This window comes from Oryctolagus cuniculus, chromosome 3, assembly GCF_964237555.1.
Source record: "Oryctolagus cuniculus chromosome 3, mOryCun1.1, whole genome shotgun sequence".
NCBI lineage: Eukaryota > Metazoa > Chordata > Mammalia > Lagomorpha > Leporidae > Oryctolagus > Oryctolagus cuniculus.
Window position 1 is genome coordinate 15,207,035 of NC_091434.1, and position 25,789 is coordinate 15,232,823.

General features: G+C 43.3%; 1 protein-coding gene across 2 annotated transcripts in view; it reads left to right on the forward strand.

The window, feature by feature from the left end:
- The window catches only part of SERPINE2 (serpin family E member 2), a 62,264-nt gene that overhangs the window by 13,777 nt on the left and 22,698 nt on the right, over positions 1-25,789 (forward strand). For both annotated transcript variants that reach the window (XM_008259238.4, XM_051848113.2), the window contains one exon: positions 23,588-23,868. In XM_008259238.4, the coding sequence (XP_008257460.1) occupies positions 23,589-23,868 (280 nt within the window). In that variant the 5' untranslated portion in view covers position 23,588. The remainder of the gene's footprint in view (positions 1-23,587; positions 23,869-25,789) is intronic.

The window sequence follows — 25,789 nt, forward strand, 5'->3', positions numbered from 1 at the left end:
CAGTGGGTGGCGGGTGGGGATGGAGATGGAGAATGGAGGCTATTTTCTACTCCCATAAAACCCAAGTTGGGTGGGTCTGTGGGGAGCCCAGTGATTCAGCAACCTGGTCTCCTCCCATCTGTGGCTCTACTTTATTTAGCAGGTCATTACCAAGGTCACAGTGGGTGTCAGCATGAAGCTTTGGGGGAGCAGAAAGATCATGGGGGTGCTGCATGTGGGAGCTGGATGGGCCAGGCCTGCCAATGGCAGGGATCGCTTCTACTCCTGCTCCATTAACTAGTGTTTAGTTTTGTTCAGTCTCGCACCTCCAGCAGAGGCTGGGCAGTGTATCCTGCCCCGTGGTTTGGAAGCAAAGGGAAAGCATTTGCTGGGGAGTTAGCTACTCTCTGTCAGGTGAAATTTTACTAAGACTAAAGGTCGCTTTTACAGAAGAACATGCTCAGTGGTCCACTGTAGCCAACATGAAGATGATTTTACCTCTGAGGGCAACTCCCTGGTGCACTGTGCAGGACTTCGTATGGCCCTGGGCAGACTTTTCTGTAGCCACATGTAGTGCCACATGTAGATTTGGAAAGTGCTCTGTCACAGGCAACAAGCACGATACAGAGATGCTGGGCTCAGAACAACTCGGAATGTGATGACGGGCGTGTGGAGGGTGCCTGGGAAGAGTCTGAATTGAGTTGCTTCTTGGAAGGTGGGAGTGGAAAGAAAGATGCTCTTTCCAAACCATAATGTCTGATTTCACCTGTGAGTCATGAAGTTTGTTGAGTCAGGTGGATGAAAACTTGGTGGGGGCAATGGGAAGCTACTCACTGGGAGGAGGGTTGCCTTATCTGGTGAGGGCCTTGCATTCAAACTCACATAAGAACTAGATGTTGGGACCAGCGCCGTGGCGCAGCGGGTTAAAGCCCTGGCCTGCAGAGCTGGCATCCCATATGAGCGCCGATTCTAGTCCTGGCTGCTCCTCTTCCAGTCCAGCTCTCTGCTATGGCCCCGGGAGTGCAGTGGAGGATGGCCCAAGTGCTTGGGCCCTGCACCGGCATGGGAGACCAGGAGGAAGCACCTGGCTCCTGGCTTCTGATCAGTGCGGTGCACCAGCCGCAGCGGCCATTTGGGGGGTGAACCAACAGAAGGAAGACCTTTCTCTCTGTCTCTCTCTCACTGCCTAACTCTGCCAGTCAAAAAAGAGAAAAAAGAAACAGGACTGTGCATCCAGGAGGGAAAGAGGAGGCAAAAGCTCAGGAATGAGGTAAGGCCAATCATGGACTATGACACAGGGAATTAAAGAGCACCCAGAGGAATTGGAGGCAGAGAGGCAGGTATCCCTTTGTCTGGTGGAGGCCCCTGGCAGTGCCGGTCTTGTGGTGGGCACGCCTGGGTGTCAGCTCTTTCTGGCCGTGGCGTGTGGGCAGGGTACTCAGCCTCCCCACATCTCTGTGTGAAGATGCAGTGAGATGACACAGCCACAGAGCCATGCACACAGTAGGAGCTTTGTAGATGTTTCTGCCCTGTATCTGGTGCAGCTGCATTGTCAGTGAATGTTGGCTGTGTAACTGGCCATGACAGAGCAGGGAGACGTTCTGTGACATGCAACTTCACGACACAGACACTTACTTGCACCCTTCTTCCACAGAAGGTTTTCACCACAGTGTCTGACTCCAGAACTTATAGCTGGGGAGGTGAACTTTTTAATTACTGCTCTTTAATTCTAGGGAAGCTTGGTTGGTTAGTGCTACGTGAAAGCAAACTGATTGGCCAAGTCATAGATCTGAGACCTAAGTTAGTTCCTTAAACAACCTCTAGCAAAATTCCTAAGCAATTAGCAAAGAAGTTTCATTGAAATAGCAAAGTTTCACATAGTACCCCTCCCCCGCCTTCACCCCCAGATGTTGGGGCTGTTTAGGTACTAACTCCAGATAAGAGAGCATAGCACCTAGCAACAAATTATTGAGATAGATCATTTCTGAGTGCACCTAGCAACAGATTATTGAGATAGATCATTTCTGAGTGCTTTCAGTATTTCTGTTAATTTTTAGAAGAAGGGTTAAGATTTGCATATCTAAGAAATAACACTTAAGTTTTGACTTGTATTTTCATGCATTCAATAAATATCTATCTAGTGCCTATTGCGTTCCCTTTAAATTCTACTACTTTTAACTCTTTGCTGGTTTGGTTATCCTTTGTCATTGCCACTGTTGCTTGTCACTCACCTCCCCCGAGAAGGGGAAGTTGTGGCCGCTCTTCCGGTTTTCACCTCCTCTTACTAATTTGCTGCGTAGTGGGACACTAATAGCCAACACTGTCATTGCATGTAAAGTAAAAGCAGATAGCCACCTTCCTCTTTGGCCTGGAGTTCTTAATAGTCTTTATCACTTACTGCTTGTTCTTGGCCGTCCCTAGGGACCTCCATGTTCTGTTGTCAGTAAGCTCCTGCGGCCCAGGCTCTGCTTTCCCTGTTCCCCTTCGTAGCGTTTGCCATTGTGCTTTCTTCTTGGCACAGGACCTCAGTAACTACGGAAAGCACATGAGCTCTTTGTGCAACCTCTGCAGCGCTATTAGAAACAGCAAAAGTGATTATAAATCTTGTAGCGATTCTTCCTAGATCCCTAGGTTCTGGGCCCTCTCTAGCATGTCACTTGGGCCACCCATTTCTTGGTCACTACAGACTGTGCCATCAGCTAGCCACCCTTTGACCAACCGTCAGGAAGGCCTGAATGGCCTTTTCAAAGCTGGGGCAGCCGCTGTGGGTACGTAGGAGCTCCCAGTTGTAGCTCCTGAGTGAAGGATGTTCTTCTACGTGGTCCGTTCCTCCTGGCAGGCATCTCTCACTATTTTGGAAATTTTCTCTGGGCCACAGAGGTTTAAACCAGTCAAATATGGGAGTGTTTGTTTTCTCAGGAAAAGCAGCCCTATTAAAGCCATTGTTTTAAAAGTCACCCAGAGCTTTAGAAACCTCCAATCAATTCACTGTGTTAAAATTTCAGAGTAGTTGGGGCTTCAAGCAAGCAATATTGAATTAAATGTGTAGAGCGCTTTAAGACAGCATTTGATTGTACATTTAAAACACGGAATGCAAATTGAAATTCCTCCTGGGTGCCTTAAATCATGCATTATATGTGCAGTATTTTCAATTAGCCGCATACAAAAAATATGTGCAGTGTGGCTCTATTTTTACAGCTGGGAATAGCTCAGGGAACACAATTGACTATTTCATATGTGTGAGATTTATTTAAATGATTCTTGGGGCATTTGCAGTTTAACCAATAATTGAAAATATTGCTGCAGTGTGGCAGGTAAAACTAGGAAGTTATTTCACATTCCTGAAGAGATGTTGCAAGCTCTGTAGCACTCTCTTAGTTGCAGAGGGGGTGATGGGCAGTTGGAGCAGTACTGAGACTCAGTCCTTGACATTTCACTCCTGGGTTTTGCTCCATCCTGGAAAATAAAAGAATACCTCACTGGGGTGGTGCTTTCAGGAAGGACTTGAGGCATAGATGGATTTCCTTGTTTCTCTCTTCTGTTTTTATGTGCCACGCACGGATGAATTCAGATCAGATACAAGGAGCCCCACCCCTCCCCCAGCTCTCCTCTTGCTCCCTGTTCCTTCCCCTCCGTTCTTTGTACTGTTTGACCTCAGATGCAGAAAGCTAAGTTGAGTCTCAAGAAGGACCAACCACAACTTCAGGGCTCTTTGCAAACATGACTAGGAATTTGGCATAAAGTTTCCCCTAAAACAATAAAAATGGCAGTTAGGTAGCACTGTATTGAGATGCTTTATTCCTTAAGTGAATGAGACAAAGAATAGACTAATGAGGCATCTTGGGGGGTCAGAATCAACACACTAATAACCCATTCCCAATTTTTTTCTGTAATAATGGTTTCCAACCAGGGCCTATCCCTCCTCTCACCTCCAGGAACATTTTTCAGTGTCTCTAAGCATTTGACTGTCAGGGACGCTACTAGCATCTCATGGGTAAGAACCAGGGATACTCATAAACACCCTACAGTACACAGGAAGGTCCCTCACAACAAAGAATTATCCAGCCCGATGTGGCAAGAGAGTATCAAGGTTGTAAAGCCTTGCTCTAGAAAATATTCATAAATACATGTTCTGGAAGACTCCTCCAATACCAGCCTATTGTGGGATGGCAGCTTCTGTAAACAACTACATATTCAGTGTGAATTCAGTTGACTGTTGAAGACAGAGTCTTCATCCAAGCTTTGATTGTGTATTGAGCACCTTGCTACCATGTCCATGACGACAGCTGCTGAGTACAGAAGTGGCCAATACAGACAAAGTCCAGCTACATTCACAGAGAGAAGAAAAGACCATAAATGTCTTAATGATAAGCACCGAAGTCTCAAAGGTTCTGCAGCATCTGAGAATAGTGTATCTGGAGAAGGAAGCCACATTCAGACCAGGCACTGAGTCAAACACTTTGGGAAAAGGGTTGCGTTTCCTTGCAAGAGTACAAGAAAGCTATTGGAGAGTTTGATGCAGGTCTTGGTGCAGAGGGTTATGATCAGCCTTCCCTGTCAGCATGGTCACGACAGCGGTGACTGCAGTGAGTTGAGTGTAGGAGACCTGTGTCCTCTTCTAGAGATGTTAGTGGGTTGAGCTGGGGGAAGAGAGAGAGGGGTAGACGGTTTAAGAAACGTCTTTGGGAGGTGGAATGATGCAGCCTGGTGGTTCAAATGGGGCAAGTGAAAAGAGGAAGGATGACTTCTAATCTTGGATGGATGGATGGTGATGTCACTTTCCAAGAGTAGGACCCAGGGGAAGAGCAAGTTTAGGAGTGAGGAATACTTTTTTCTTGCCATCCTAGAATTTCCATGACAACTGCTAAGGGGAGTCCATTGTTTGAAAAGAAACACTGGTTTGCAACATTGTAAAGTGTTTTCTTCTGAGTTACCTCATTTTTTTCTGTTACCATCATCATAGGCTTTCTAGGGTGGCTCAGAATTTCTAAGTGGCCTCCCTCTCAGACACTTCTAGTCAGATATTTCAGCCACATAAACAAAATAGTGATGTGAATTGGCTTAAAATTCAGATACCAAATAGTCTCTCAGCACCCGAGACAGGAGTTGTCTGTCTTGGCCACACTAAAACTTTTTAAAAATTATTTTTGTCAAATCCCTCCCCATTTCAACTTCAGGTTGGTAGGAAAACACTTCCTTATTCATGAGCTTGGCAGCCTTGGAAAGAACACAAGGAAAATCACCAGAGCCTGATGCCCATTCCCTACGTCAGCCAGTGACCATCAGTCATTTCCTGACCTCATCACAGGGCTGTGGATGGAGGCTGCATGGGGCTGGGCTGCCGCCCTGGGGGGGTACAAAGCCCTTCAGATCTCCTTCGCTGAGGATTTGAGACCAGATAGGAGGCTCTGATGAAGTCACAGAGTAAATCCTTAAGCCCTCCTATAGCAAAGAAATAAAGGAAATGGCCCACAGTTGAAAAAAGACCATGCGTTTCAGGATGAACAGTCAGCTTTACAAATTCCTTTGGAGTTTTAGAAGTTGGAATACTTGGCTGTTTTGTAGTGGAAGGAGATGCTAGAATGGGCTGTAGTGTAGATGTTCAGGAGATGAAGAGAGAGGACCGTGTCCCTTGATGATGATAGCAATAATGGCCGAACCCGGCTTGGACTTGGGTCTTAAGAACTGTCCTAAGAACCTGAGAGATATTAGCTTTTTAAAATCCTCATGACAACTCTTAAGGTAAGGACTATTATTGAATCCATTTTACAGGTGGAGAAACTGAAGCTCATGAAGTTGGGCAGTTGTCATAAGTCATCCAGTTAATTGGTGGTGTAGCTGGGACTTGAACTTGAATGGTTTCTCTCAGGAGCCTGCAGAGGCCACATACAGTGTTTTAGATGTTTTCATTTATTTTTGGAAGAATAAGAATCAATGCTGTCACAAACCAAGTACTTATGAAAATGTAAGGTTATACAAAAATAACATTTGTACCTTTTAAAAGAATGTCTACTCTTTTGTGTGCATTTAGTACTGTAAAAGCAATTAAAATAATGAAAAGTTCTGTCTTAAGGTGAAATAACATGTTTGCTGAACAAAATTTCAAAGAAGTTTTATTTCCATTTTATTTTAAGATAACTGAAGATTTCTATACAGTCAATAAAAATGCTAGAGAGATCCCATAAACCGGGTTTCCCACAAAGGCAACACCTTGCATGACCATAGTATGATACCACAACGAGGAAACTGATATTGACAGTTTTCCACATTCTCATTGTGTGTATTTACCCTTGTGCAGGTTTATCACATGTGTAGATTTGTTTGGCCACCACCATCATCAAGATATATATATAGAACAGCTCTGTCAAAAAGACCCCTTGTGCTACCCTTTCACAGTCATACCTACCCTTCTAACGCCTCTGGCAACCACTAACCTGTACCTTTGCGATTTCCTCACGTGAGAGATGTATAAATGGAGTCATACAGTATGTATCCTTTGAGGATTAGCTGTTTCATTCAGCCTAATTCCCCTGAGATCCATGCAATTGTTGCTTGTATTGATAGTTTGTACTTTGAGTTGCTGAGGAGTATTCCATGGTCTGGATGTTCCACAGTTCAACCATTCACCCATTGAAGAACAACTAGATTCTTGCAATTAGAGTTGTTACAAATAAAGCTGCTGTGAATATTGGTGTGTAGGTTTTTGCATGACTGTTTTTTCATTTCTCTGGAGTAGATGTTCAGGATTGCTGGGTCATGTGATTAAGCACATGTTTAGCTTTATAAGAAATTGCCAGGATCTGGTGCTGTGGCATGGCGGGTAAAGCCGCCACCTGCAGTGCCGGCATCCCATATGGGCACTGGTTGGAGTCCCAGCTGCTCCACTTCCAATCCAGCTCTCTGCTATGGCCTGGGAAAGCAGTAGGAGATGTCACAATTTCTTGGGCCCCAGCACCCACATGGTAAGACTCAGAGGACACTCCTGACTCCTGGATTTGGATAGGTGCAGCTCCGGACATTGTGGCCAACTGGGGAGTGAGCCAGTGGACGGGAGATCTCTCTCTTTCCCCACCCCTTCTCTCTCCCTCTCTTGTGTGTAACTCTGACTTTCAATAAATAAATACATCTTTTTTTAAAAAAAAGAAATTGCTAGAGTGGCTGTGTTATTTTAGTGTCCCACCAGCAATGTGTGAGTTGCCTAACATCTCTCCATGCTCATCATAAATTGATATTTTCACTAGTTTTTGTTTGAGCTGGTCTGATGGGCATATAGCATTATCTCATTGGCTTAATTTCCATTTCCCTAACAGATAATGATACCAAGCATTCTATTGTTGGCTTATTTATCATTCAAATGCCCATATCAGTAGAATAGCTGTCCATGTCTTTGTCCATTTCCTGTTTGGATTGTTTTTGAACTGTCAAGTTTTAAGGATTCTTCATATATTCTAGATACAAGTTATTTATCAGATGTGTGGTCTACAAATATTTCTTCCTGGTCTTTTCATCATCTTTGCAAGTTCTTTTGCAGAAAAGAAGTTTTTAATTATGGTGATGTCTGATTTATCAGTCTTCTAGCTTATCAGCTTTTCCTTTTATGATGTTCTTACTTTTGGTGTCAAATCTAAGAAAAAAATAACATTTTGATTCCTGCCTCTTGAAGACAGTGCAACAGGATGGACATCAGAGTGTGAATTGTTCTTCTAGAATCTGTCTAGTTTGAGCTCTGGTGCGTATTTTAATAAGCTGACTTGTTGTAACGCCATAGGGCCATGGGGTTGACCTTGTCTTGCAAAGGTCATAAGATGATGATAAGGGCTGGCGCTGTGGTCCAATGGGTTAAAGCCCTGGCCTGAAGCACTGGCATCCCATATGGGTGCTGGTTCAAGACCCAGCTGCTCGACTTCCCATCCAGCTCTCTGCTATGGCCTGGGGAAGCAGTGGAAGAAAGCCCAAGTCCTTGGGCCCCTGCACCCGGGTGGGAGATCTGGAAGAAGCTCCTGGCTTTGCATCAGTGCAGCTGCAGCCTCTCCTCTCTCTGTTTAACTCTGAGTTTCAAATAAATAAATAAATCTTTAAAAAATGTATGATGATGTGAAGAGATAAAAACAAATATTTCCAGAATCATCCATGGTATTTCTTCACATACGGCTGTTTTGCACTTGAGATCTTCTGTCTGGAACACTCCAAGGGGCTGCTCCCATCCCTCTACTTCGTCCAGTCATATCCAGCTCACCCTGCAGTGTCCGCCCATGTGACCCTTCCTGCGTGGACTTTCCCTTTCCACTGCCCACCCAGGGATGCCTCAGCTTCCTTTGTTGGGCATGCTGCTTCCCGTCAGAGCATTTGTAGGGTAATCATGTGAAGGTGAATGAAAATATCAATTCAGTAATAGGAAGATTTGATTCAAGTCTCTGTTTACCCCTCTGTACCAGGCTTTCTCAACCTCACTACTGTTGACAGTGCCATTACTGGTTGTGAGGGGGCTGTCTGGTGCCTTGTAGGATATGTCAGCTCCCGTTGGTCCCTCCACTAGATGCTACAGCATCACTCACCTCCCCTCTACCCCATCATGACCACCAGAAACTTCAGGCATTGCCAGATGGTCCCTGAGGGCAGAGTAGCCCAGGTGGAAAACCACAGCTCAAAAGCTGTAGCTGGAGACTACAGGATTCAGGAGAATAGGCGCCAGGTTACTATGTCCCTGTTCTCTCCCTAGCACACCGGCACCATGCCTGGCACAAGGGTGCTACATTAACATTTTTGGAGTAAATGAACAGATGAACTGTTCATATTGATCATTGTTTTGCATAGGACCCTTGGGAATTCCATGCTGGTCTTAGAGATTCAGTTGTGAATTTGAGCCCTGGAAATCTCAAGTCCCCTCCCTACACGGTTAAATGTGGGTTTCCTTGCATTTCTCCCCAGATGACCGAAACAGGAGCGGATGAGCTGTTGAGCTCCTGCCTGATGAGAGCCCACATCCTCTTTAAAGCTGCCCAAGCGGGGGCCTCAGTGTAGCAGAAACACCTCTGTTGTTCTCAGGGCCCAGGGCTGCCCCTCTAAAGAAGAGAGGGTTCCAGCAGAGGGGCCGCATTCAGTGATCCAGCACCAGGTGATGCTGACGCTATACTCGGTGCTCACCTGCCCTGTCTCCTCTGTCTCAGGCTGGCCCGACTCCCCCGTCTTGAGGGAAGGGAGGAAAGTAGGGGTTTGGGCTCTGCATTGCTTAGCTAAGCAGGAAACTGGGTATAATTGTTTCAGAAAGTTCCCAAGGAATAAGTACAGTGGTTGTAAGAATAATTTAGGGTATTTGCAAGCATCTTATGTTTTCTCTCTGTACCTGGCAGTTCTGCTCAGTGAAACTAAATAATACAGCTGCTTTGGTTTGCACCTCCCCCTCCAAAAAAAAAAAAGCAACCATTGGGAAGATACCAGGAGACAGGTGGGAAGGGGCAGGCTGTGGGAGGTAGTGAGTGCTGATGTGAGCTGGGTTCTGTGTGGGGAGGAGGCTGAGGTTGTCTCCTGTGAAGGGACAGCCACCCAGCACCTCAGCCTGGTGCCAGTGGTTTCCTGTGCTTCCGCTGGGAAGCTCAGCCCAATGCAGGCATCACCTCCTCTGGCCGCACAACTTCCCAACAGGCTGTAGGTGAACCTGGGATGATGGATTTGATAAGGCAGGCTGGTGAGCTAAAGCTTTAATTACAGGTAATACAAACGTGCCCTTCTAGGATTTGCAAAAGTCATTGGCTGGATTCCTTCCTCTCTTGCATAGAAAAGCCTTGGATTAAAAAGTACAAGAAAAGGAGCCAGAGTTATGGAATAACTAGTTAAGCTACCACCTACCATGTCAGCATACCATTTGGGCACCAGTTCAAGTCCAGGCTGCTCCCCTTCTGATCCAACTCCCTACTAATCTACCTGGGAAAGCAAGGGAAGAAGGCCCAAGTACTTGGGGCCCTGCACCCATGTGGGAGACCCAGACAAAAATCCTGGCTTTGGCCTGGCCCATCTCTGGCTGTTGCAGCCATGTGGGGAGTGAACCAGCAGATGTAAGATCTCTCTTTCTCTCCCTCCCTCCCTCCCTCCTTTCTCTCTCTCTCTCTCTCTCTAACTCTGCCTTTCAAATAAATAAAATAAATATTAATTAAAAAAAAAAAGTCTGGGAGAACCAGTGTGTAAATTATATTCATAGAGGTGTGGCTCTGACAACAAACTGTCAGTCCAGGACATCAGACAAAGACCTTGATTCTAGATGGGGGAGAGTCAGTGGCATCACTGTGGGACCTGGGGTGGGGCAGTGTGTGTGGGGTGGTGGAATGGGCCTGGGGTGGGAATGGCCACTTGTTTCTGCTCTGGAGTAGGCTTTGTCATGAGACAGACTCATTGTCACGCAATTCAGGGACAAATAGTTCTGTTTCTTTTTCGTTTGTTTGTTTTGCTTTGGGAGCTGTCCTGCTGTCCTGTATATTGCAGCATAGTTAGCAGCATCCCTGACCCCCACCCCCTAGAGTCCAGTAGTACCTCCCACCAGGTATGCCAACCCAGACTGCCTCCAGACGTGGCCAAGTGTCCCTGGGGGTGGAGGGCAGTGTCTCCACCTTCAGTGGAGAACCTCTTCCCTAGAGTAACAAACGTCAAGCTCAGTTCTGCTGCCTTGTAAAGCTGTGGTCACTGGTTTACTCCCTGTATCTGATGACGTAAGCACAGGACAGAGAGGCTCAAAGAGGGCTGTGTTTCTTCACCTTTTCCTTGGTTGGCCCCTTAAACTCTGTCACAAGACGTAGTGAGACCTAGTAGCCAAGAGTGTTAACTTTCATGCATCAGATCTTCTCATCATGTATGACCTAGACAATTCTGAGGGTGGTTTGCACTGTCTGTAAAATATAAATACAAATACCTGTAAAATATAATTACAAGTTCTTAAGTTTAAGATTAAACTTATTATCTCTTAAACCTCCAACTACAGTGCCTGACAAATAGTAGATGTCTTAGTCCATTCAGGCTTCTGTAACAGAATACCATAGACTGGCTGGCCTATCAATAGCAGAAATTTATTCCCCAGTGAAAACACCAGAAGATTCATCCCCTGACTAACTGGCTTCCTGGAGTCTCCATCATAAGGGCACAGTCCCACACACACGGTCTGCCCTAATTACCCACTTCCGTCCCAAAGGCTTAACTTCTAATCGCATCACACTGGGATTAGTGTTTCATTGTATGAATTTTGAGAGAACACAAACATTTAGACTGTAGTGGTAGGCATTCAGAAATTAAATGCCAACTATTTTCAAGTACTTTCAATTATATTCTACAAGTCTTAAGAAAATTGGAATTGAAAAAAAAAATAGTTAGCAATAACTGTTTTCTGTGACCTAAAATCATAATGGAACAGTTAATTTCCATTGAATTAACAGTTTTTTCCGTAATCATATATTGAGTTCCTACTGTACAGGAGACTATAAAGTTCACATAAAATACATAGTATGAAAAACCTGTATCTGGATTTCACAGTTCTTTGCAGTAAAATAAGCTTACCTTTTAATTCCATTTTCCATGAATATTTTGAATTTCCTGCACATACTGGGTACTATGGTAAACACACGGAATACAACACATTGATAAACCATAGTGATTCGTTAAGGAAGTGCTCTCAGGCAACACCGTAAGGGAGTAGGCAAAATAGGAATTAGTGAAGAACTGAGCAAAAAACCATAGTAGGTGAAAGTCCACACTCAGAGCTCTTGAGGCTCTCTGGAGAAGCAGTTACATGCAGACCGGTAGTCAGCAGTCTCCAGAAGAAGAATGGTGCCTGTACACTTCCCAGGGGCACTGAGTGGGCAACTCCCATCAGCACTTACGAAGGTAGCAGCTGCAAGCCATTAGCAACAAAGCTCGCAAAAGCCAGAGGTTAGGTACCCAGAGCTGGTATAGTCACCCACGGAGTGCCCTCCATTGGAGATCTGAGTTGCGATTAAAAGTTCTATAGCAAATAATATTGCAATGTCTTGCAAATAGAATAAATCAGCATTTTTGGACCTATTGATAGAAGAGCTACTACTATTTCAACAGGTATATACATATTTAAGGTTATACATAGCAAAGATTGCCTTTTGGAAATATTTGTATCAATTTATGCTTCAACACTTGCTACTCATTTTTTATCAGCAATAATTGAGAGCATTGATCTCTTACCTATGAATTGAGAACTCATAGACAACAACAGAGTTATCCCAAAGGATTGGGGAAGTCATGTTCATGGTCTAGCTTTCAGTGTAGAATGAATAATATTTCAAAACGGGATGTATATCTAAATGCTTTTATAGAGAAGACTTTGCATTTTATTAAAATGAACACTATTGTTTATCATTTATTTCCACAAGTACTAAAAATATAATTCATCAAAAAGTATCTGTAACACTTCTTATGTCTAAAGAAGGTGCTTCTTTGTTTTTGAAGATTGAGAACCATTGGTCAATATCATTATAATGTCTTAGGTTATCTCAGCTATTGGATTAGGAAATCACTCATTTTAACTGCCATATCTAACAGATTTGTCAGTAATAACTTTTATAGGATTTGGTTTCATAAGTAAAACAGATTTAATGACCTATGTGAGCAGACTTAAAAACATTGATTAGAACCATTAATGGTTTTTCAGGGCATAATCACCTCTACCCCACTGTAACAACCTTTTTATTCCCAGACAGAGGCACTGGAACACATCAGCATTGTTTTATTCTATGTTTACACCTAAGTAGTCTAAGAAAACTAAAAAGGTACAGACAGGGCTGTATGAACGTGGAAATATTGTGTTTAACTTGTTGCCTTAACCTGATCCTTAAGACTTTCTAAGATGCTTTTGCACTAAAAACCATAGACTATTTCAAGTGTTGAGAGCTGAGGTGGAAGATAAGGCAAAAGAAGCCAACATTTACTGAGTACCTTCTCTGATCCAAGTACTAAGCTGGTCTTTCTGTTTGTGCTTATTGCACTTCCATGACCACCCATGACATATGATTTCTAACACAGCAAAGAAGAGAGCAAGGTTGATAAAAATTGTGACTTATCTTGGCTACCTTGTTTAGTAGATGATAGAACTGGGAGTTGAACTTCTGTGAATTTTCCTTGAAACTTAACAGAAAAAATGTCACATAATCTTTTATTTTATTTTTGCAAGTGAATTTTTTTAAACTTATAATGCTCATGAAAATGTGTAAAGTAGTAGTGACTCTTCCTAAAGGCAGTGTTTCATGCTGGATGCCTCTTCTTTATATATATTATATATTATATATATAACATTATATATAATATATGTATATATACTTTTTATTTATATAAAGAGAACAAATTTCATTATACACAGTTTTAAGAACATAATGATGCTTCCCACCCTAACCTCCCTCCTTCTTCCTCCTTTTCTTATTTTTCTTTTAATTTTTACAATGACATACTTTGCTTTCTTTATAATCACAAGTTTAATCCTCTGCTAAATAAAGAATTCAACATGTAGTAAGTAGAAAAATTACTGCTCCTCAAGATTATAGAAAAGGGCTATAAATAATCAAATCTCAAAATGTCACTTTCACTTATGTATGTTACTGTTTTGTACTTTGAATAGTAGTTACCACAAGTAAGGAAAAAATTATATTTGTCTTTTTAGGACTGGCTTATTTCACTAAGCATTATGGTCTCTGGTTGCATCCATTTTTTTGTGAAAGACAGGATTTCATTCTTTTTTTGTGGCTGAGTAGTATTCCACTGTGTGTATATACCACATTTTTTTTCTAGTCGTCAGTTGATGGACATTTGGGTTGATTCCATATCTTAGTATTGTGAGTTAAGCTGCTATAAACATGGGGTACAAAAAGCTCCTTCATATGCTGATTTCATTTCTTTTGGGTAAATTCCCAGGAGTGGAATGGCTGGGACATGTGGTCGATCTATTTTCAGAGTTCTGAAGAATCTCTATGCTGTCTTCCACAATGGTTGTATGAGTTTACATTCCCATCAACAGTGTTTTAGAATAACTTACATCCTCACCAGCATTTGTTATTTTTTGATTTTTGGATGATAGCTATGCTAACTGGGGTGAAGTGAAACCTCAATGTGGTATTTATTTTCATTTCCATGATGACTAGTGATCCTGTGCAATTTTTAATGTGTCTGTTGGCCATTTGTATTTCATCATTTGAAAAATGCATATTCTGGATATTAATTCTTTATCAAACATATAATTTGCAAATATTTTCTCCCATTCTATTAGTTTCCTCTTTATTTTGTTGAGAATTTCTTTTGCTGTGCAGAAGCTTCTTAGCTCTATGTAATCCCATTTGTCTATTTTTGCCTTTATTGCCTATACTTCTGGAGCCTTATCCAAGAAGTCTTTGTCTATACCCATGTCTTGCAGTGTTTCCCTTATGTTTTCCTCTAGTAATTGATGATTTCATGTCTTAGATTTAGAAACCTGACCCATTGTGAGTTGGTTTTTTATATAGGGTATGAGGTAGGGATCTTGTTCCATACTTCTGCATGCAGAGATCTAACTTTCCCAGCACCACTTGTTGAAGAGACTATCCTTTCCCCAGGGAGTGATTTCAGCTCTTTTGCCAAAGATTAGTTGGTTGTAGACAGATGGATTAATTTCTGGGGTCTCTAGTCTGTTCCACTAGTAGACATGTCTGTTCTTTTGCCAGTACCAAACTATTTTGATTATAACTGCCCTGTAATATGTCTTGACATCAGGTATTGTGGTGTCTCCAGCTTTATTTTTATTGTTTAGGATTGCTTTATTAAAAGGTACACAACCAATAAAGTTTCAGTTTACCTCTTCTATCTTTCCCCTTTTACCCCAAAAAAGATTTCAGAATGAGCAGTACATAGATAAAAGGTCCTTGTATGTCACAGTGTATTTAATAATAAAACATGTATCTCTTCATTGAAGGAATGTTTTAGATATTGTTGTCATATATTTGAGTGGCTGAAAAATTTTTTAAATATTTTAGGTTCTTTTTGCCCAACAAAGCATATACTTTGAAGTCAGATAAAAATCTAAGAAAAAAATCAGAAAGGACTGTAAGTCTCTCTGTGGAAACCTGAATGAGCACATGTTCAAACCACCAAAATGTTTTTCCTTTGATCAATTGGCATTTACTGTTTGTTCTTCTCTTAGTTTTCAAGATGCCAGTTCATTTTGTTATCGAAGAAATTGTGTGTACTTCCCAAAGATATCAATATGCATCTTAGTTAGCTTGTTTATCTACCTGGTATATTAAGAAAACATGATGGATACTTGGAAAATGGGTACGTTTTAGTGGACATATTTTAGTAATGTCTGGACATGTTTCAGAGACCAGAGTCCTCTTCTTGCAATCATAGGACCTCATTGAAGCTTAACTTCAATGACTTGTGTGTTAACCGTTACTGTCACCTTGGAGATACAGCCTTAACTCTCAATGGGTCAATTCCTGGAGGGTCTCTAGAGTACCTTTTTTCAGACATTCAAGAAGTATACCTTCCCCCATTGGCAAAATATTAGTGAGAAATGTTTGATCTGACATCTTGGCAGCATGATATGATTTAAAACCATTTAGAAGTCTTAAGTTTAACAACTCAAAGCCTATTTCTTTGGGAAGCCCTGTCAAGAAAGCTGTTGAGAGATGCCATGGTACTGATACAGTCCAATGTGCATTATTTTTTTTCTGCTCATAGAAACCCCTCTGCAAGAAATGGTTAATTTGGAGGCAGGTTAATAAGGGGCTTTAGTGAGTTTTTAAGAACCAGGATCTTAGAAACACAGGAACCAAAGAATATCAGCTATTTCCCTATACCTGAGAAAATGTCATCTCTCATTGAGGGAAGGGGGCCGAATTAAACTCGGGGGCTGTCCTTACCATACTGCATGTCAGTTCCTCATTCCAGGTCCCTGCTTGGTTAGGATCCCATTAGGATGGGCTAGCTTGAGGACACTCACTTATTTCACATGAGAATGATCCACTTGATGATCCTAGCTCAGCTCGTATTGCCCGCCAACTCTCCCAGTGTTGTGCATACAGTAGTCTCCACGGTCATGGAAGGCAAACCAGTGCATGTGTAAGCAGCTTGTCCTTCATAATTTGAATTTCAAAATATGTATGTAGTCCAGAAAATGACTTTAGTGGGTTTTGGATTTTCCATATCACTGTTGCCCAGAATTGCCATTGCTAATTTAGAGTTTATTAATGGGAGTGCTTAGATTGTGGCTGATTTCACCTAGGAAAAAAAAGTGTACAAAATGAGCTTCATATTATCTCCAGACTATAGGGTCATATCAAAAGGTTCAGGAAACAGGGCCAGGCGCTGTGGTGCAGTAGGTTAATCCTCTGCCTACGGCACCAGCGTCCCATATGGACACCAGTTCTAGTCCCAGAGGAGCTTCCGATCCAGCTCTGTGCTATGGCCTGGAAAGCAGTAGAAGATGGCCTGAGGGTTTGTGCCCCTGCACCCACTTGGGAGACCCAGAAGAAGCTCCTGGATTGTGGCTTTGGATTGGCTCAGCCCCAGCCATTGTGGCCATTTAGGAAGTGAACCAGCAGATGGATAACTTTTCTCTGTCTCTCTCCCTCTCATTCTCTGTAACTTTACTTCTTAAATAAATAAATAAAATCTTTTTTATTAAAAAAAAATCTGAAGAACCTATGCTCATCAGTAAGAATAATATTTGCAGTTGATCAGCACTCTTAAAATATGTTGAAAAGCAGCCGGCGCCGCGGCTCACTAGGCTAATCCTCCGCCTAGCGGCGCCGGCACACCGGGTTCTAGTCCCGGTCGGGGCGCCGGATTCTGTCCCGGTTGCCCCTCTTCCAGGCCAGCCCTCTGCTGTGGCCAGGGAGTGCAGTGGAGGATGGCCCAGGTGCTTGGGCCCTGCACCCCATGGGAGACTAGGAAAAGCACCTGGCTCCTGGCTCCTGCCATCGGATCAGCGCGGTGCGCCGGCCGCAGCGCGCCGGCCGCGGCGGCCATTGGAGGGTGAACCAACGGCAAAGGAAGACCTTTCTCTCTGTCTCTCTCTCTCTCACTGTCCACTCTGCCTGTCAAAAAAAAAAAAAAAAAAATGTTGAAAAGCAATAGTGTTCAGTATTGAAAAAAGCAAGAGAAAACAAACTCTCCAGCCAACTACAAATGTTGGGTAAACAACTCATTTTGAATTATTGTGAGAACTGTTACACACAGGGAATGAATCGAGTATGTAGCCTACTTTTCAATACAAACTGAACCAAATAATTGTTTATGGAAAAGAATATTATGAAATATTTCAAGCAATAAATGAAGAAGGCAAGTTGGAACTACAATCGCATTCACCATCTAATAACCCCTGATAGGGCGCTTCGACAAAGGTCATGAGTGGCTACCACCATCACAAAAGAGAGTTTGCCACTGTCTTTTGGTTCCAATACCTCCACAAAATATTCTTGCAGAAGAAGGAAACTGACCGGAATCTCACTAACCTCTACAGCAGAGGTCAGCAAACTTTCCCATAAAGGGTCACATGGTTTTCATTGTGGCCTTGTGGGTTGTGTGGGCCTGCTTTAGTGGGGCAGCTGTGCTCAACTCACTGTGGTAGTACAGATGACATCATAGCCAAAACAAAGTGGGTGGCCAGATGTGGCCCACAGGCTGTGGTTTGTAGACCCCTTCCCTACATCTGACTACCAACTTACGGGAAGTACAGAGAACAAAAGAACTTGTTAAACATCATCACATGAAAGCAGTTAGCAAAACTCAGCCCGGGGAACTACTACAGGGCAAATAACCTGTTTCTTCAACAAAAAAAAGTTCCAAGAGAAAGTTTAAAGCAAAGAGCAGGAAGATTAAAAAAAAAAGAAAGAAAGAAACAGGAGACGAGAGACATCAACCAGTTGCCATGCCTGGAGTTTATTTAGATTCCCATTCTAAGAAAATTAGAAGACGATCATAAAACTTTGAGCACTGGCCAGATAGTTTACATATCAAGGAGTTACTAATTTTGCAGTGAGATAATGATATTACAGATATGTATATTTTAAATCCTTAGCTTTAGAGCATATGTTGAAAAAAAATTGTGTGATGTTATATAATGTCTACAATTTGCTTTAAAATAATCTTTGATTTGAGAATAAATGAAATAAGCCATAAGTTGATCATTGTCTTATCTGGCTGTTAACTAGCTTGGGCTTATTATATTTTTGCATATATTTGAAATCTTCCATGATATAATATTTGAATATATATTTTTTTAAAAAAAAGTCTTACAAAAGGAGAGAGGATGGAGTGTTTTCCTTCCCTTAGATACTCCTAGGTCCTGGCCAAGAGATGGAGCAGAAGTCTTTTCAGTGTGTTTTTTTTTTCCTTCCCGCACCAAATTATTTACATACAACTTAGTATTTTACATAGAGCAAATACATGTCATGTAATTTATGACTTGCTCATGTGGTATATGTAAAATACATTTTTAAAAAGATTTATTTATTCAAAAGAGTTACAGAGACAAAGGAAGAGATAGAGAGAAAGAGGTATTCCATCTACTGGGTCACTCCCCAAATGGCCTGGGCTAGGCCAGGCTAAAGATCTCTTATGTGGGTGGCAGGGGCCCAAGCACTTGGGCCATTTTCCACTGTTTACCCAGGCCCATTAGCAGGGAGCTACATCAGAAATGGAGCAGGTGGATCTCAAATGGACACTCGTATATGATGCCAGTATCACAAACCACAACTTAACCCACTGCCATAACACCCTGTAAACTACATTTTATGCAAAGAATTAATAGAAAATAAGTTTCATCTTGTGTGAGTGGGTGGCCCATTCTTCACCATGGAATAGTTTGGCACTGGTTCTGTGCAAGGGTCTGGTCACAAGGGCTCACGCAGCCTGGGATAGTGAGTGACAACAGCCATCAGAGTGTGAGACAGCAGAGAGCAAAGGGAGAAGTGGCAATTGGATGCCCTTCTTTCTGTGAGCTTCCAGTCTAAAACATACTTGGAAAACAATTGAAATGAGAGAAGCAGATGAAAAATGCAATGGGAATTCAGAGTAGGAGATGGATAAACCCCTACCTGGGACAATCTGGGAAAGCTTCACACGAGTCGTGCAGGGAGCTGGGGATAGACGGGTAGCCCTGGCTGGCACTGGAGAAAAATTATAACTCAGACTTGGGAAGGAAACTCTAGCAACAGACAATATGACCCTTTAACAGGGCAGTTGATGAATTTTGCAAACTAGGGACCCTCCACAGCCCACGAATGGAGAGTTTTTCAAGCCAAGATAACATCCTGAACAATTAGATGGAACTAGGCAGCACACTCTTGGGAGGATGAAGGATTTGAGTTGCAGACTTGAGCATCTTCTGTCTAGAAGGGATGGTTGGAGCCAGTGGGTTTTAGAGAGTGTTTCCTGGTGTTTGCTGTTGGCACGTGGTGCACTGGTAAGCGCAGTTTTGAATCTGGCATTTGCTAAACTACCAGCTACTTGCTACATTAAATCATGCTTCACGCTCAAAGCAGTATCCAGTTACTTCAGAAACACTTTATTTTTTTATTTTTTTATTTTTATTTTTTTGACAGGCAGAGTGGACAGTGAGAGAGAGAGACAGAGAGAAAGGTCTTCCTTTTGCCGTTGGTTCACCCTCCAATGGCCGCCGCGGCCAGCACGCTGCGGCTGATGCACCACGCTGATCCGATGGCAGGAGCCAGGTGCTTCTCCTGGTCTCCCTTGGGGTGCAGGGCCCAAGCACTTGGGCCATCCTCCACTGCACTCCCTGGCCACAGCAGAGAGCTGGCCTGGAAGAGGGGCAACCGGGACAGAATCTGGTGCCCCGACCGGGACTAGAACCGCAAGGTGGAGGATTAGCCTGTTGAGCCGCGGCGCTGGCCTCAAAAACACTTTACGTAAATTCCAGAAAGTGGAAAGGTTTAAATGAGAAAGTTTGGAAGTACGTGAGGAAAGAGAAAGCCAACATTGGTAAGGATGTGCTTGTGACAGTGACTTTATTAATAGGTGTATGATCTCCCTCAGTGATAGCCTGAACTTGAAGGAGAGACAGGCAGGTGACAAAGAGCTCTCATCTGCCGGTTCACTATCCAAATGTCCACAGTGGCTGGGGCTGGACAAGGAGTGGAACCAGGAGCTGGAACACAATCCAGGTTTCCCATGTGGGTAGCAGGAGACCAATTACTTGGACCATCGCCACTGCCTTCCATGGTCTGCACTGGCAGAAACAGGAGTCAGGAGCTTGGGCCAGAAATCAGAACAGGTATCTTGATGTGAGATGTGGGCAGCTTCAGTGCAGCTAAATGACCACTCCTCTATCTTCCTTAATATTTGTGAAAACATTCAAGAAATGGCATGACAATCAGATTCATGTTTATTCTCCACATTGATGCTATGCATATATTTGTACAACATTGTTTTTCTTTCATTTGAATATTTCAAGTGTAATTCCTCTTAAAAATGAGACTACACAGGAGGTTACTATGTTCTTCCCAATACAGGAATCTACTTGTTCTAGCAATTAAGAATTTCAAAGGTTAAGAAAGCCAACAGTTATTTCATGCAAACAATTGTTTATCTGGGTATGAGTGTGTTTCATAGTTGGGAATTTTGCAAATCTAATTTATGGATCAACACCCCTTCTCTCAGCTACTGAACTTTGCAGAGAAGTGAAAGCTTATCCTCAGACATGTATAAAAGCCAGGTGAATTTAGACAGCTGAGCATTTGGCATAGGAAACTGAGGCCAAGGAGAAATTATGCCCAGAACATCAATCAAAAACAGCTCTGATTCCAAGTTCTGCACAGCCCCGCACTGTCCCAATGCACTGTTATGAAACTACATAGACATCTCTCAGAAACGTCCCAAGAGAAGGAACTAAGAAAAACACTCATGGCAGGTTTTCCCCACATCATAATGAAACTATTCTTTTAGAAAAAACTCAACTAAATAAGACAGCTATTTATTTGGGAGACTGTTCTTGCTGACTCGAAGACATTGGCACTGTTAGATTTCTCCCTGGTCCTTTCTCCCTGTTTGACAATCTTATATAATTTGAGTAGATCAGCTAAAGGCTACTGGAGGCAAAACCAATTTGTTGCCTTTTGTGCCTTTTTGGGGTGCTCATTCAACTATTTTTTCAGATATTCCCTGATCCTGGCAGATTTCTGCTGGGAGCATGGGTTGTGGCATGCTGAAGATACATTCTAGGAGAGACTATCATGCAAGAGTCAGAAGTGGAGATTCATGGTGGCACTTGTCACTGGACTTGACTGAAAAAAGATAGTATGAATTGTTGTAGACCTAGGATGATTTTGTGGTACATTAAATTTTAAAGAGAACATTTATTTCCTGAAAGAAAGAAAGAGGAAGAAGGGAGAACACCACTCCTGGTTTTTAGATGAAATGAGTAAACTTCCATAGACAAGCTTTGGAAGCTCTCCAGTGACCAACAGGCTCTAGGAAACTCAGGGGATTGTCCTGGTATTACAGCCACTCTGAGGTGCCAAAGTCAAAATTGGCCATGCTGGCCATAGTAAAGGCCCAAATGGGAGTGTGTATGTAGGTCACTTACATGTTTTGCATTCAGACAGGCTGCATTTACACAATTATTTTACAATTAAGCCCTGGAGAAACACTGAGTGTCCTAATTTTTTTTTTTTTTAAAGTGCGTGTTTCACAACCTATAAGAAAATTGCAACATCCACTAGAGGTTCATTGTGCATCAGGGAGCCAAACAGAATTCTGCTGCTGCTGACAGTCCTTGCCCAACCCAACCTGGTGCTTTCCTTGGAGAGTGTTTGGAGCTAACAGGGAGGCTCAGGACTGAACACAGTGTTTTCTTAGTCACACTCAAAAGACTATGTTGATGTAATGAAAAATAATTAGTAAAAATAGAAAGTAACATTCATAAGCCTTGATGTTTAACCCCTCAGTGTTTATGGAACATCTGCCTGACCTAGGGCGGGAAGTACAGAAAGTATAGAGAGGAAGAAAAGGAAACACCAGACACCAGTTTAGTCAACACTGCCCTGTGCCATTTCTTCTCCCTAGAGACCGGACATTGTTTCCCGTCTCTAGGACGCCTGTGTCTTAAGCGCTCCATCCTCTCCCATGCAGTGTGTGTGTTAAGGGAAGGCATTGGCTCCGTGCAAGACTTATACTTAGCAGGAACTCGGGCTTCTCCAAATTAACATCACCAGCTTTGCTTTTGTTTTACCAGTGGCCACTGTTCAATTATTATTTAGTGAAAATATTTGCTAATTCGTAAATACATGTAAATTTCCCGATTCTTATTTGTCATAGCCAAAGAGAGCTCTGTAAGTGGTAATCAAGGAAAGGAAGCTGATTTAAAACAAATTGTTGTAATTGAGATCAGCAGAGCCATGCCAGCCTCATGACTTATCAATTGTTCTGTCTTACTATAGCTTTAAAACTGCCATTTAAATTTGTTTTAATTAAATGGTTATTTAATTTGAAAGTGACATTCTTATAGTAAAAGAATCTAGTATGTGTGGTTATAAAATTATAATAGCAACCTGAGAAATTGACCTCCTTGTTTAAAACTCTCCAGTAGGAGTGGATGTTAGGTGTAGTGGTTAAGATGGTGCTTGGGACACCCACAGCACATACCTGTGTTCAAGCCCCGGCTCTGTTACAGATTCCAGCTTCCTGCTATTGCACACCCTGGGAGGTAGCAGGTGATGGCTTGAGTAGTTGGGTTCCTGCTACCCATGTGGGAGAGCCAGATTGAATTTTTAGTTCCTGACTTTGGCCTGGGCCAGCCTTGGCTGCTGTGGCAAGCTGGCAGTGAACCAGTAGATGATAATCAGTCTCTCTCTCTCTCTCTCTCTCCCCCTTTCAAATAAGTAAAATAAACACAATTTTTAAACAATCCTCCAATGGTTTCTTGTGACCTTTAGCATCAAATCCTCCACTTTGCTGTACACTAACCTCTAACACCACGTATTTCTTCCCTCCTTGGGGCCTTTGCTCTACTCTCCCTTTGCCTGGCACACACCCTTCCCACATGCAGGTGTGGCTGCCTGTTTCTCATCATTCAGATCCCATCACCCATGTTCCCATCATAGAGACATCCCCCTGACCGCCCCCTCTTATGTCTCCCTCCTCTTACCCTTCTTTTGCTCATATCATTTTTTTATCATCATGGCCTTTATCTCTTTCTGATGTTGATTTATTGCTTGTTGGTTTATTTTCTGTCTCCTCTCTAAAATATAAATTCCTCGAGGACAGAGGTATTACTCCTCTTATTTACGGCTGTGTGCCCAATGCTTTCAAAAGAGCCAGGACCACAGGAGGCCCTCAGTAAATAGAATGAAATGCAGTGATGAGAATTACGTATTAGTGTATTGTCCGGCACAGAGTAAGGACTCGGGAAGTGTAAATTTGATTTCTCTCTTTGCCCATCATCCTAAGGCATGTATTGGAGACCCATTTAACCTATACTATTCTACCTTAAATATGTTAGCATGGCACTCAGTTATACTGAGTACAGCAAATCATATATAGTTCAGCACAAACTAATCCATCCAAAATAAATTATGCATTTATTTAATGTTTATATCTATTTTATCTGATTTTTCAGGATGTCCTTGCCAAAAGGAACCATGAGTTGGCATTTTCCCTTCTTCCTCTTGGCCTCCGTGACTTTGCCATCCGTCTGCTCCCAGTTCAACCCTCTGTCTCTTGAGGAACTAGGCTCCAACATGGGGATCCAAGTTTTCAATCAGATTGTGAAATCGCAGCCTCACGACAACATCGTCATTTCCCCCCACGGGATTGCATCGGTGCTGGGGATGCTGCAGCTTGGGGCAGACGGCAAGACGAAGAAGCAGCTCACCACAGCCATGAGATACAGCGTGAATGGTGTGTATACTCCCTGTTCGCGCTGGCCAGGGTCTTGGCCTGGAGTCCTGCATGGGGCACAGCAGGAGAGATGTTTGTTGCCCAGTCTTCACTTCGATCTGGGAAGCCAGGCAGCCAGGAGGGGTTTTGCTGGTATCTTCTGGCATTCAGGGTCAGTCTTTTTCCCAAAGATACATATGCAAGTGCTGGAAAGGAGAACTAGAGTCTGGTCCCTTCTGGAGCTGTGAGACTTGGGGTCAACCACAGGGTCTCCCTGTGTTTCAGTCTTCTCATATCTAAAGGGAGAACTTCCTGTCCCACCCACCTCCACACCTCCATGATGTCCAAGGCTACAGTGCATTGTGGTTGTGAATGAGTTTCAGAAACATGTTGTGGGAGGCCAGGGGGGCAGCCATGGAGGGCAGTGCAAGGAGCCTTGTAGTGACAGAACTGTCCTGTGTCTTGATTGTAGGAGTGGCCACATGTGACACAATTGCATAGGGCTAAACACACACACAGTAGGAAAAATGAGTGAGATGAGAATGTGCGTTATGGATTGTGTCAATGGCAGATTCCTTATGAATGATGGTACCATTGGGGAAGACTAGGTGAAAGACTGCTCATCTATTGTTTTGAAACTTCTTATAAATATTTAGTTCTTCCAATGTATAAAGCTAAAGAACATGTTTTTTACAAATGAGGACCAATGAAAAACTTTCGTTGAAACTAAACCTGTATCTCCTGGTGTGTGGCTCTGCTTTAGCTCAGGTGTTCCTACCAGAGTCACCTGCACCTGCCTTTTGCACAGGTGCAGGGCATGAGTAGCCAGACTGGCTTCTGAGCCCATCACCAACATGCACGGGGATCTTCTGGCCCAGTTACTTCATTGGAGACTAAGGGGATTTTCCTACTCCTGCTCTCCCACCCCTACCAGCCGTGAAGTTCTAAGACTCTCGGCTCCATCCGTACCTAGCTGGAGAGTAAAATGGAGAAAGGCAGGGATTTATGTTATTTGCTGCCTCACGCTTGGACTATGTTCTCAGTATAACCTCCTGCAGGGTTGCCCCACCTAGTGTGGCCAACACCAAGTGCCAGGCTGCCCTGCTCTGTTGACTCAGCGCTAACCTCTTGCAGGAGTTTGCCGTTTGTTCACCTGCTGCAAGTGTGAAAGGACCTTGGAACACCCTGTTCTGCCCCCTGCCTGGAGTTTCAGAAAACTCTTGATGACTTACAACTTCATGGTGAATCACCACTAGAATTGATGGCCTTTCCTAGTACAATCCAGGTCCTGTTGGCCAAGCGGTTCCAAAATAGCAACTGGAGTTCTGCTGTTTGTTTTAGTGCTGAGCCAACTAATTGTAGGTCATTATGTCTAAGGTTGTAATGGTGTTGGCTCAGGGGCCACCTACTCCACCCCACCCCATGTCTTCTTTCTCCAGATTTGTCAGGTCCCATTGTAGACCAGGACTTCAGTTTGTAGAGCAAACGTACCCAGGAGGCTGTCGCTAGGGCTCAGGTTCCAGGCACTCACAGCAGTGTGGAAAGAGGCAGGACTGTTGGGGACGGGGAGGGAGGGGGGATGGGGAGGCGGTCTGCCCCAATCCTTCCCCTTTCTCTGTAGGAGATATTAGGGCTTGTAGAAGATGAGAGAGTGTGGCTAACAGGGTGGATTCTGGCACTTGGCCTTGAAAGTGTCTTTTCGCCTATGAGGCCTGCTGTTTCCTGTCCTGTGAATGGGACTGCCCCACAGAATGGAATGAAGGTGGTCATGAGAAGCTTAAGAAAGGGCATTTGCGTTGTAAAGTGCTCTTTGTAGACCATGGGAAGACCTTGACTTGCCCTTATTTAAGGAGTCTGAAGAAGCAGGTTGAGAGGGACAGATCTCTTGGGGAGACTACGAAGGAGACGCTGGCGAGATATTTGAGGAAGGTGTCGTTTTGAA